This window comes from Papaver somniferum, chromosome 9, assembly GCF_003573695.1.
Source record: "Papaver somniferum cultivar HN1 chromosome 9, ASM357369v1, whole genome shotgun sequence".
NCBI classification, from domain to species: Eukaryota; Viridiplantae; Streptophyta; class Magnoliopsida; order Ranunculales; family Papaveraceae; genus Papaver; species Papaver somniferum.
The window spans coordinates 32,281,827-32,295,515 of record NC_039366.1 but is presented as its reverse complement, the minus strand read 5'-3'; the positions used below and the strand labels follow the sequence as shown (position 1 = coordinate 32,295,515).

The 13,689-nt window shown below is 38.0% G+C and overlaps 3 protein-coding genes and 1 pseudogene across 3 annotated transcripts; 2 read left to right on the top strand and 2 right to left on the bottom strand.

Moving 5' to 3' along the window:
* Positions 1 to 1,081: 1,081 nt before the first annotated feature.
* On the bottom strand, positions 1,082 to 1,477 carry LOC113309712 (transcription initiation factor TFIID subunit 13-like). Its single transcript, XM_026558220.1, has one exon. It carries the CDS (start codon positions 1,475 to 1,477, stop codon positions 1,082 to 1,084), a length of 396 nt encoding a protein of 131 aa, XP_026414005.1.
* A 350-nt stretch (positions 1,478 to 1,827) lies between these two features.
* Positions 1,828 to 2,271, top strand: LOC113311720. Its single transcript, XM_026560524.1, has one exon. It carries the CDS (start codon positions 1,828 to 1,830, stop codon positions 2,269 to 2,271), a length of 444 nt encoding a protein of 147 aa, XP_026416309.1.
* Positions 2,272 to 7,103: 4,832 nt separating this feature from the next.
* On the top strand, positions 7,104 to 7,505 carry LOC113311719 (U11/U12 small nuclear ribonucleoprotein 25 kDa protein-like). Its single transcript, XM_026560522.1, has one exon. It carries the CDS (start codon positions 7,104 to 7,106, stop codon positions 7,503 to 7,505), a length of 402 nt encoding a protein of 133 aa, XP_026416307.1.
* Positions 7,506 to 7,792: 287 nt separating this feature from the next.
* On the bottom strand, positions 7,793 to 13,479 carry LOC113308355 (annotated as a pseudogene).
* Between the last annotated feature and the right edge of the window lie 210 nt (positions 13,480 to 13,689).

Genomic DNA, 13,689 nt, shown 5'->3' with positions numbered 1-13,689 from the left:
AAGGTCGAATTATTGTCTAAAAGAATCAAAAATTCCTTGAAGTCAGGAATACACCATTCTTCTATTTTATTTTCATCCTCTAGTTTTGACCCAATTTTCCAACACCATTAACAGAGTTAATCTGATAAACTCCATACTGAAAGAGAGAATAATACCAAGGAAAATCTGTTGTTTTGGTTTCAATCTATTCGGATTTTCTTCAAGTACTTTACTCGTTAAATTGAATCCTTTTATATACTTGCCATCTTGAATCTTTCCAGACAATCGACAGTTGGAGCTAATTAGCTAAAGTCCCCTGAATATTCAAGGATTTATTATTAAGGGGTGCTGTCTCGCACCGTATTGCGGGAAGCTATCCCGCTCAAGTGGCTTCTTTACCGTTAGATCACACTAAAACCCTGATCCAACAGCCTTGAACCCTTTAGAAGAAATGGTGGATCTTTTTCTGAAAGTGGTGGGCCCTTTCCTGAATGCAAATCTAAACGTTGATTTGATCATCTAACGGTAAAGAAGCTGCTTGAACGGCATAGCTTCTCGCAAAACGGCGTGCGATAGCAATTGTCTTTATTATTTACCTTTCCTGTTGGTGGAAGTGGAACCTCCCCTGAAAAATGAAAATCTGTCGAAAGAAAAAACTTCCATTGAACCCGGGTCTCTCGGGTGAGAGCCGAGTATCCCAACCACCTAGACTACAACGGATTGGTAATTCAACTTCGAGATCACCGACTTTGTTTGTAAATGTTTTTTTGTCTGCTTCTTTTAGTTCCACCGGGTGTCTCAGTTGAGGCTAGGAGTATGATGAACTAGTCAAGCTAAAATGTTCAGGTTGCCTTTGGTCTTTAAAGAGTTGTAATTTGTAAACTTTATTATTTTTCGATGTATATTATAATTCTGGAAATTTATTTTAAAAATAACGATTTAAAATTCTCCAACGAAAAATTTGATTAAAAAATTATCTAAAAACAAAGACGTCAGAGAGAATCAGCAACCCGATATTTTTTTTTTTTTACGGGCATCATGCGTGATTACAGAAAACAAATTTAGGTTTGTCACTCATCGGTGACGACTCGGCCAATTCCTATTAATCTGTCGACGCAAGCTTGTCTTCGTCCACCTCGAAAGCTTTCCTAGCTTGCTTTAGCTCCTCGTTCATAGACAACAATTCATGACATCTGTGAAGCTTTGGCATATCCTTGCGAATCATATGTAGAAAGTCATCAGTCAAGAGCTTACCTCTATCTGCTGCAACATCTTGGGCTTTATGAACCATATCGGTGATGTACTCGACAACAATGTCCTCCAAAAGAGCAACTGTTTCTGGAAGCGAATTAGCGTCATCACCATATCCATACATAATATGTTGCAAATCTTTCTGGAACATTCCTCTTTTCCGCTTCAAAGAAGTATCACAAGCAGCTGCAGTTGCAACTTTCACTTTCGAGGAGGGAGCAGAAGGAACAATTGATGAATTACTCATGTTTCAGGAATCAAAAAGCTGCAAGAATATTTGGGGTTTAAACCAGACGCTAAATATTTGAGCAGTTAAAACTGTTTTATAGGACCCTGGAATTGATAACGTTTGCGGTCGTCAACAATGTGGGACAATAAACAGTAAGGGTTTTGAGGAGGAAATTAATTGGTTTCATATTACCAAACTGAATTGGTAGTCCGACTCCCATCGGAACCCTGAATCCGGATATCCCACGGCAAAGCTGCCTATATAAGGATGTCATAGCTTTCTCTAAGAGGCACACAATTCATAGACAATCCATCTATTCTGCAAAAATTTGTAAGCCACAACACTGTGAACTATCTAAAGTAGAGAGAATGAAATTCGCTAAGAAGAATCCCGTTCGACTTCTTTCACGATCAGCTGCATCATCCGAAAAGCTGCCTTTGGTTGTGAATTTAACAATAGTGAAGTTGGATGGTGATGAGTACAATATTCAAGTCGGCAGAAACGCAACTCTAGCGAAGGTTAAGAAAGCTGTAGAGAATGTTTTTGCGGAAAAAGGAGTAAGTTGGCCTCTCGTATGGAACTACTTCTGTTTGGTATATAAGGATTATGAACTCATAGACGGCGAATCGGTGTGCAAGGAATATAAACTGATAGACAATAAAGATAGAATCAGAAACATCCCGATCAAGGATGGAGGAAAGCTCTATTTTGTGCACCATCGCCAACCAGGTGCAACTTGTTCGTTCAGACGACCATTCGTGTGGAGTAGCATCTTTGTACTGCCACAAGTATCCACTGATGGACGATACTGAATTTTCTGCACCATCGCCAGTCAGCTGTTGTTGCTCCATAGATTATGTTCACCGGGGTGACTTATTTATTTATTTATTTTAAGGTGTTGATCTATTTCAAACCAAACAACATATATAATCTACAGTATTAGTATTTGGATATTCTTTTTCTTTTTCTTTTGAAGCATTTTTATTTTGGTTATTCCTGTTTTAGATTATTCCATCATCATAACAAATATGCTTTAAAAATAAATCATAATAATAAATTGAAAAAATTATTTTGTAACCTTCTTCACCATAGCGTTCTAAGAGCGTCCGTCCAATATAATTGACCCTTGCGGCTAGAATACATTTCTGGACTTCTGCTTTTGTATGTAAAACTGTAGTCAAGATTCAGGAAACAATAGCATTTTGGACAAATCATCATCCAAGTGACCTGTCTCTTTCTTTTTTACGGTGTAAAATCACCACGATTTATAAAAGCTGATACCAATATTACTGGAGGCCGATACCATTTAACCGATCCAATGGTTAGGATTGTTTAAGATCTTTTTGTCCAATTTGAAATAGCATCGGCCCTTAATAATATGGTATCAGCCCTTATAAATGGTGTAAAATCATACGAACATTATGCTTGTTAGTAGAAACAATTTTTTTACCATCGGAAAACGTTATAAATTAACATAGAAAGGGGCAAAATGAAGTTAAGAGGGTTAAAGACTTGGGCCTTTTAAGTACAAACCCTAGTTAGCAATTCGGGATTCGGCAAACGTACGGAACGGCAAACGTACGAGTATTATACGGTTTTGTAAAATCCAGATTCGGTCCAAAATTCGGTCAACGGGACGTGATTCGTCAGTAATTCGGAACGGCATACGTACGTGTATAATTCGATTTATAAATGTGAGTTCGGCTCTGAAAATTCGGTATCTATATATAACAAATAATTTGTATTTATAAGATCATAGACCAATTTTTATGCATATGTGTGAGTTATTTAAAGAAAAAATAAACTTAATATGATGATATCAATAATATACACAACATTAGTTATCCAAGAGGACGTCGTATGGTGATTTAGATGCTTGGTTAGTGAGTTTGAGATCTCTCTCACCTTCACCTTTAAATCTCTTCAGTCGTTTTTGTTTCATAAAAATTACAACACGTCTAATATTCGGTCGTGTATGCTCGGAAGGCAGTAGAGCCCAAAAAATGGAGTCTTTGAAAAGTAAAAGCTAAAGAATTTATGGCGAATTAAGCGGACGTATCATTCGGAATACGTAAAATTCGTGAACGGTTCGCGAATAATCCGGGAATGCCACATAATACGCGACTTGGGTTCGGAGTTGCAAACGTACGCGAATAAGACGGTAAAATTCGTAATACGGAAAAATTCGCGAATGATTCGCAAATCATTCGCGAACTTACTAACTAGGGTACAAACTAGCCAAATTAGTAACGCCCCTCTTTCAGGAAAAAAAAATCATAATAAAAAATAAAAAAATATTAGTAACGCACATGACCCATCCCATGGTGCCAGAGTATTTATCACCTTTGGCTAGTAAGCCAAATATTTTCATGTACCCACTGTAATGAACAAGAGGAAACATTAGAACATTTTTTTCTACATCGCCGTTTTGCCAAGGAAGTGTGGGAACCAGGTCCTAACCCGGTTATCAATAATTTTGATAGCTCAACAAAAACAGTTAATATTTGTAAACAGTGGTTTCCAAAACCAAACACAATAATATCCCTAGAACTTGTAGACACAAAAATGTGCTTCATATGGAAAGTTAGGTGCAGTAAGGCATTACTCAAACCCCTCAAAGCTTAGAAAAAGAAATCCAGAGACACACAGCTTTCTGGACTAGAAAGGATAAAAACAGAAATAAAAAAGAAAATTAGAAAGAAACAAGTAAGAATTGTACCCTGGACTCCACGCGATAACAATAATAAAAGGATAAACTTAGATGTTGCATGGGTATCAGAGAATAATCCTTCAGGTTATGTCGTAATTTTGAGAAAGAATGCAGGTACCTTTGAAGGGAAAAAGCAGGGGCAATGCAAAGTTCAGATCTACAAGAGGTAGAAGTTCTAAGTCTCTTACATATAGTAGTATCATGGGCAGAGGAAAAGCAGCCAACTGATGTTAGTATTGAAGGAGTGAAGTATTAATCAAATATCTTAATAGGCGGACATCGGACATAGCGTGGACAATCGTGGCAATTTTAGATGAAGTGATCTGTAAAATTTCTCTTTGTAGGAATTTTTTAGGTTTTTCTTTTGTTCCTAGAACAGGAAATGAAGTGGCAGACGCTCTTGCCAAAAAAAAGCGAAATGTTTTTTCCAATGATTTTGAAGAAAATGCCATTCCCCCTTCTTAATCTAATTTCCAAAGGTCGGCCACCCTGATATTAGATACCTCTACTTCATATGTAACTAAAACCTGGCTATCTTCTTAGTCTTTTTGATTGGATTTTTACTTACAAAAAGAAAAAAAGAATATTCCTTGAGACTTCTTTTTTATTTTTTTGCTTATTTATTTTGTATTTTTTGCTTATTTATTTTGTATATTGATAAAAAAAAGGCATAAAAGAATTACACACCCGAAATTAAAATGGGGAGAATAAGTGAAGATGAATAAGTAAAGATAAAAATAGAAGAAATGAAGGCGGCTTAAAGTATATATACACATTGTGCCAATCCTGCATTACAGATTGAAAGGAAATGTTGTCGAGTTGCATAATAAACATGAGAGCCCATGAGTTTAACATGAATTGGCATAATATATATTTCACGGAGTGACTGCTAAAGTGTTGATATACCCCATTCTATTAGTCCGTTGATGCAAGCTTGTCTTCGTCAACCTCGAAAGCTTTCCTAGCTTGCTTTAGCTCCTCGTTTATAGACAACAATTCATGACATCTGTGAAGCTTTGACATATCCTTGCGAATCATATGTAGAAAGTCATCAGTCAACAGCTTACTACATGTATCTGTTGCAACATCTTGGGCTTTATGAACCAAATTGGTGATATACTCGACAACATTGTAAGGGTTTACAAAAGAACGATTTTTTGGGGACCATGGTTTTTTTTGGGACCATGATTTTATTTTGGGTAAAGACATTAGAAGTAAATTTAGGTCACCTCTTATCTAGATATTTATATTAATACCTAAATTACCCTCCTGATTAATTTTGGGTGATGATTAGTTAGTGTTAATAATAGTTAGTGTAACGATTAGTGAGATGATTAAGTTAAAGATAATTAGTGAGATTAAAAAATCAGATGGTTTTTTTTTAAAGAAGTAGAATTATTGAGAGAGTAAAGTTAGAGAAGATGAAGAAGGAAAACATGAAAAACGATGGATTTTACCAACCACAACCGGAGGAAGGGTATTTGGGTACCCAGGTATGCTTCAAACTCAGATAATGTTGGTTGAAATGCTCCAAACTTTCAAAAAAAAATGAAATTTTTTATGTAGATTTGGGCCAGTTCGGTTACCATATGTAAAGAACATGTAACCGAACACACCTGAAAGTGTAGTTCGGTTACGTTTTCCAAACACGCAGGTTACCGAACTCGCTCGTTAATGGAGGTTTTGGTCGTACAGTGTAATGTTCGGTTACCTAGGATAAAATGGTAGGTAACCGAACTTCGAACTTAACAATCTATTTGGGTACATCTTGTGTGTTTGGTTAGTTCGCAAACTTCAACGCAACCAAGTTCCCAACCGAACTGCAGGTTAAAAATAACCTAGTGTTAGAAGTTCGGTTGGTTCGCAAACTTCAACATATTTTGCGAATCAACCGAATTGGGCTTATATATGCATATATGCAATTAGGCAAACGTTCGGTTAGTACGAAATTTATTTGTTGGCGAATTAGGTAGAGTTCGGTTACAAAGTTTCAAAGGTAGAGTTCGGTTACAAAGAAAACTTAACATTTTTGCGAACGAACCGAACTTGTGGACTTCTCATTATTTTCGTAAACTAAAGTTCGGTGATATCCTTATTTTGCGAAGGAACCGAACTTATGGACTTGTGTTATTCTAATACAAGGAGTTCGGTTAAACGTATTTTTTTGCGAATCAACCGAACTCTGAGTTCGGTTAAGAAAAAATTAATTCGTGATAACCGAACTTTTCTCTGAAAAAAAATACCCTCCATTAAACCTCTCTGCAATTTCCATTTTCAACTCATCTTAATAATTACTTCTCATTTATCAACCAAAAACGAATGACAAGTAATGGGTTTGTGAGAATATTTTTGTTAATGTTTTAAATTAAGCTATATATGTATAAATAGTGGTGGTGGTGGTTGGTGGTGGTGGTAATCGGAGGTTGTGGTGCTAATCGGTGGTTGGTGGTGGTGATAATCGGAGGTGGTGGTGGTGGTAATCGGCGATGGTGGGAGGAGGTGGTGGTGGTTATATATATATATATATATATATAGGTGGTTATTGGGTTGGTTTTAAATTAAATTAGATTAAGGGTAGGTTAGTCATTTCAATGCTTTAAAACACCCTTATAACTATAGGGAAGGTGGCCTAATAAAACCATGGTCCCCTCAAAAAAATCATGGTCCCTAAAAAATCGTTCTTACAAAAAGGACAATTGGTTTAAGACCTGGGACAATTAATGGTAAGGGTTGGTTTCCTATTACCAAACGGATTTCCGATTCCCATCCGAACCCCGAATCCTGGTATCCCACGGGTTACAAGCTGCCTATATAAGGATGTCATAGCTTTCTCTAAGAAGCACACAATTCATAGACAATCTATCTATCTATCTATCTATTCTGCAAAAATCTAAACTCAGCATATATAATTGAGAACCATTCCAAGTAGAGAGAATGAATTTCGCTAAGAAGAATCCCGTTCGATTTCTTTCACGATCAGCTGCATCATCCGAAAAGCTGCCTTCGGATGTGAATTTAACAATAGTAAAGTTGAATGGTGATGAGTACAAAATTCAAGTCAGGAGAAACGCAACTGTAAGACAGGTTAAGAAAGTTGTAGAGAGTTATTTTGCAGATCAAGAAGTAAATTGGCCCCTCGTATGGAGCCACTTCTGTTTAGCGTATAAGAATTATAAACTCGTAGATGATGCAGACAGAACTACATGTATTTTGATCAAGGACGGTGTAAAACTTAATTTCATACGCCACCACCAACCAGCTGCATATTCTTCATTAAATTATTTCATGAGAGAGCGGTTTGCCCAACGTGTGCAGCAACTCCTGTGTGGTGCATGAAGTGGATGATGGAGACGCAGTATTTTGATCAAAGACGGAGCAAAACTGAATTTCAATCAGCTGCTGTTGCTCCTTAGATTATGTTCTTTTATTTTATTTTTTTGAAACATTTTAGATTATCTTTATGTTCACCAGAGTTTTTTTATTTATTTTTTATGTATGAAAAGAATAATCAATTTGGATAAACTTTTTTGTTTTATTTTTTTCGATGTTCACGTTCACCCTGCGGCTAGAATTTTTTTTCTTTGTATGTAAAACTGTAGTCAAGATTCTGAAACAAATAAAAATTGGAAAAACCATCACCGGTAGACCTGTTTATTTTCTTTCTTTTTTATGGTGTAAAATCACAAGAACATTATGCTTGTGACCAGATGAATACAATAAAGCAAGACTGCTACTTCCATTTCTAACTAAGAACAGTGAGATTGCAAAACTAAAGCATTCACATGAATTTCAAAATAATAAAATAGAGAAGGAACAAAAAATTACTTTCAGATGCTGCTGCCAAGCAAGAGCTATGAAAAGAGAGCCAGCGAGAGAGAGAGATCATATGAGCCTCAACAAGGTCGAACTTGATATTTTACCATCCCGCAATTAAGGAGAAAAATATACATTATAATATGTACATTGAAACTGTAACGGACCAACCACACCTTTAATGTACACAGTCTTCTGCAAGATTAATGGAATCAGGATCTGCCAAAAGTAAAAGAAAAAAGCACATCAATAATGAATCATATCAGTATTCCATCCAGAGTTATGGCAAGACAGAGGTCAACCTTAAGAATTACTACTGTTAAAGAGGATAGCATATATTCCTTTATTTATTTTGATTAAGTGCACAAGAAGAGAATAATTTTTGCCTCTACTATCTTATGCTGAAAAAGTGTAAAGGACTTGAGACTTATTCTCAAGTTCATTCTCCCTGTCAGGGGCTAATAAAACAAGAACATAAATATAGACAGATGTTTTGAACTTCAAGCAGCAAAAGTAGAACCCCTCTGATCAAACAAACAGATTCCGCAGATACCAAGAAGAACAGATTTCAACTCTCTCAATCAGGTGATAAACTTAGAGTGGACACACTTTCAGCTTTATCAACCCACATATGACACACCATATATATATTAAAAATTGAGAAAGGACTTTAATATACAGAAAACTTGCTGAAACTAACTGATACAGAAATATTTTCTAGGAGCTATTATTTTGCAAAAAACTATAAATACATCAATGAGATGAAATCATAAAACAGAAGATATTGAGGAGCGCCATTATATATCCAAAGGTCAGCAGTTAAAGTTATAGTGATTCATTATACGTCCATACGTCAGCAGTAAAAAGAATAGCAGTTGAAATAAAATTAACAACCACAAGGAAACAAAAACGTACCAGGACAAATAAGGCATGATGCTTTCTCCTAAATCATGTATTCCTCTAAGTACTCATAATAAGCTTGCACTTATGAGCCCGCCAACAGTCCTTTCTCTGTTAAAAGTACCATCATCCAACACCTCGGTTGTTGTGTTTTCTTGACACACCATTTTGTTCTCTTGCAGAGGAATCAAACCCCAAGCCACTGGTTGACCCTGATGGTCACTTTGACCTGAGAGAACAAATGACTCAGACTTCTCCACACCTGATGGCCTCAGATCTTTATTATACATGACTTCCATTCTATCGTCTACACCCATGGACAGTTGATCGAGATTGAGATCAGACGCAAGACTATTTTGCTCTCCTGCACCAAGAAAAGCACCAGGTACAGCTCCTGATTCTTCTGCAGGATCTTTTCTTTGCCTCTTCCATTTCTTCGTAGACGCGGTACCATCATCATCAAAGTCTTCTTCTTCCCTATTTCTATGCATGTAAACCCATAACTTCCTATCTCCATCAAACAGTACACAAGGATCGCGTTCATAATGCAGACGGTCCAGCGCTCCACTAACGACCTGGTTAACTTGTGCATCACCAACATCTTCAACAACGTACTGCGAGTCTCGTATAAGGGTACAAACATCTGCTCTTGTGCCAATACCTCCAGGCAGTCTAGCAGCTGCATCTCTGACAAGACAAAGAATCGTGACATGAGGCGGCCTATCAATTTTAAGCATAAAGTGATCTCTGGCCTTTGACGTTGGTTTACCACCACACCTCCTCAGTGGAGCAACAGTGGTTTTCTTACCATCAGCAGCTGTGTAAGAAAAGGCTCTGTCAGGAACTAAATATCTTAGTACTTCCTCCCGCCGAAAATATGCCCTCACTTCTTCAGAATTAGGGCTAATGGTTGTGAGACTCTTCTGAGCTCTCAAGTCCCTAAACCTTTCCTTTTCATCCAAAACAGGTTGCATCAGAGCCATAGGAGGTGGAGGTAGGCTTCCAATTTGCTGCAGGGTTTCTTGACCACTTTTCAACCAGTTAGCAAACGAATCAACCAACTTCACAAGCATCTTATGAGGAAGACCCCAAGCCTCGGGAGAAGTCTCCTCTTTTGCTATGTCTGGGTCCGAAGAGCTAGTGGGTAAAACTGGCCCAATCCAGGACCAGCTTTTTGTAGTTTTTTCATAAACCACCAATGCTTTCCAAGACTTTGCCCCTAGAGGTGCTGTTTTAGATGAAAATATCTTCAAAACCCCTCTGACTAAATCTTGAAGTGGCTCCTGTGTCTCGAGAATACAAGGATCCCCAGGGTTTGATTTTACACGGCTGACAATCTCTTGAACAGTGAGAGCTGGTAAGTTCTTCGACCCTGCATTTTCTGGATCCCCGCTACCACCAGCCTCTGTCTTCACCTGAAGATTACCAATTTGTGAGCCATCATCTGGAACCGGAGTAACCATAGCGAGACGAATCGCTGTAAGGAGATGCACGATAGAGAATGAAAAGCCAGTGTGAACAGTAGGAGTGATTGGAACATATGGTTTCTTTACTGGTTTAGCTTCTGGCTCTATATCTGCAACTTCTCTATCTGGAACAAGTGCCTCGGAAACCACCATAGAAGGAGAATTTTGAGCTTCAACTTGCCTTCTTCCCCGTTTCTTCAAGGAAGAAGGATCATCAGTCTGCTGGCCGGGACCACATTGTGAGTAATCAGTTCCATCTAACCCCTCCATGTACGTCAAATCAGCCTTTCCTTTCCGTTTCTTTGAAACTGTATTACACCTTACCAGTGACATTTCCGGGTTTTCAAGAGCTTCAGTCTTTATACCTTTCTTTCCTGATTTACTAATGATTTTGCCATCCTTTTCATCTGTGTACTCTTCCGTGTATTTTGGCTGAGACACGGAATTGTCATAATCCACTTTCCCTTTTCTCTTTTTTTCCGCATGCAAGACCTTTGACATTGGGATTTGCATCCTTTCAGCAGGATCAACTAGCATGTGGCCATTCTTCATTGATTTATTGGTCAGCTTTCCATCATCAGATAGCTTAACTGATCCAGGAAAAACACTTTCCTGCAAAGAGCTGGCAGCATGATTATGTGGGAAATTGGGGCTCAACATCTTATCCGTACTTCTCCCTGAAGAAGACAATGGAAACTCTGGCATGTACATCTGTTCACCAATGTCCATAACCTTTTTGGACGAGTAGTTGAGAGACTGTGCGAACTCCTTACCTTTCCTCGTGATCTTATCAGGTTTGGCGGTAGTAGGGCGGCCACCATAACCCAACTTCTTCTTAAGGGGATTATACTCTTCTTCTTCATCATCGTCATCTTGATCTGAGGAGTCTGATTGTGTTTCTTCACTTTGAGATTGAGTGTGCCTATTAAAGTGTCTGGGATCTTCCATATCCAACCCTCCATTTCGGATGGAACTCATCTTACCTCCTCCTGTTTGGAATGTTTTGCCTCTATAATCTGGTGGGTAGATTGTCTGAGTTGGAACTATGTAAGATTTACCTTTAGGGAAAGGAGTTAGATTGTGCTTACTGGTACGAAGCTCTTGACCCACATTCGGTTTCTTAGGTCTCGCATCCCAACCATCAAATTTTACTGGTTGGTTCCTAGAGAAAGCTCCTTGTGGATTACTATGCCGAAAGGCTGGACTTTCATCAGGCCAATCAACTGGCATTCCTTTTAAAGGCAGAGCTCGATCTTTCCCCACATTCATCTGATCTTCAAGTGCAGATAGCTGGAACTTGTCCAGATACTTTGGGTTTTTTCCAGCATCTCGAAATGGATAATCATAAAGATTTCTATCACCTACCGGTCTTCCCCTTAACATCTCCATGTCTGCCATCGAATTAATAGGTCTGTTTCTGGCATGTAAATTTGAATTTTGATTCTTCAAGGACGAAAGAGAATCTGCATACCTTTCACTGCCGTAGTAATCTTCACTTTTCAGAAACTCTTGCTTTCTTCCATATTTTGATTTAGCCATTGTACCAGCACGAGTGGCACTGTGGTCTCTCAGCAGACTCATATCATAAGATGGCTCTTCCAGCTCATTCTCACTTCTTATTTGACCTCTCCTACTATGAGAAGGTTCCAAATCATACTTCAATAATGCAGTATCTTGCCAAGGAAGAGCTGATTTCGAGCTGTTTGGTCTAGATTTTGTCCCCAATCCTTGATGAATTTGAGAGCTTCCCATTATGTCCTTCGCTGATATATTTTTGGATCCAGCAAACTTGAAATTCCCTTTATGATTTTGTTTCCCATGTTTCATCATTGCCCAATCCCTTGAAGATTGGCCCACTATTGCTGGATGCATTGCTCGAGATCCCATCCTTGAACCAACTCGAATGTCCTTCTGTCCTCTAGCCAATAAACCTTCATGTGATCCATCAATCTCCCCTCCAACACCTTGCATATTTTCATACACAAGTCTTCTGACTTCTCCTTATGCTAAGAACCCGAAGCTTTTCCTGCATACTATAACCCTTACAGTTGCTCCAAGCATCTCTCATATGGACACAATTACCAACCATAGAATTCTGATACTTGCGCAAGCGATGGTAATGTTCACGCTTTTGCAAGAAATGTAAACCTTGCCGATACATTTTAACTCTCGGCTGACATAATCCCCCCTTCAACAAATCAAACAACTTAGCAACAGGATTCCCAAAATGAAAATTATTCCCTGAAAAGAGCTCCTTCAGAGTACGAATAAACGTATCTTGGTCCATATCAGGCAAGTACTCCGCTAAACTAAAACGCTCCTCTTCAGTAAGCAATTCATTCCAAACATCAACTGATAAAATCTCCCCCAAATCCTTAAGATCATATAACTCATAAGGTACACTACAGCTATTATCCCCAACTTGACAAAACTCCTCCCCAATTTCACCCAATTCTGACAAATCAAAATCATCAGAACCCGCTCCTGAATCAATATCATCTTCATCTTCATCCATATCATCCTCGTCATCATCATCATCATCCTCATCATCATCATCTTCACCACCAGTACCTTCAGAATCAGAATCAGAATCAGAATTTCTTTTCTGAAGGTCTTGTTCATCATCACCATCAGTAGCTTTACTCCCTTTACCTCCTACTATTAACTCTTCATCTAATCTTGATACCCCAAAATTATTTTTCACTATAGCCATTAATTAATCACCACCACAGTAACAATTCCTTCTCCCCAACCAAAACCCTATCAACAAAAAACAAGAACAAAAATTTCTCAAACCCTAATTACACACTTCCAATTCAAGTAACAATGCAGATAGATAACAATCGAAACAACCAGAAACACCACGAACAGTAAATTCACACCAAAAAAAATCAAACAAACAAAAAAAATCAAAACCCTAACCCTAAAATCCCATAAAAATTAACAATGCAAAACAAATATTACCTAATTTCGCCACTTCCAAATTGAATCGCCACCACCGGCCAGTGTAACCAAAATCAAGTTTTTTGAGAGAAATTATTTTCACTCTGAGAATGAGTGAGAAACCATCGAATTTTACGAAGTCGTGGTCTGTAAATATCGGAAACCCTAGAAATAAGAGAAAAGGGACACTACAGGGGAGAAAAAAAAGAAAGAGACGAAGAAGAAAACGAAATCTTTATATATCGAAGGAGCAGAGAAGAAGAAAGAAGAAGATGATGATGTGGATTATTATACGCCGTTGGATTTTAATAAACGGTGGTGGACTATGAGATGGAGACTCAGTAACTGCGGAAGAGGCTTTTATGTTTGCTGGAAGAGATAACTGGTGTATCAGAGTT

Bases quoted from the DNA above. Each gene is read 5' to 3' on its own strand.
- LOC113311720 (XM_026560524.1), top strand. From the start codon at position 1,828: ATGAAATTCGCTAAGAAGAATCCCGTTCGACTTCTTTCACGATCAGCT.
- LOC113309712 (XM_026558220.1), bottom strand. From the start codon at position 1,477: ATGAGTAATTCATCAATTGTTCCTTCTGCTCCCTCCTCGAAAGTGAAA.
- LOC113311719 (XM_026560522.1), top strand. From the start codon at position 7,104: ATGAATTTCGCTAAGAAGAATCCCGTTCGATTTCTTTCACGATCAGCT.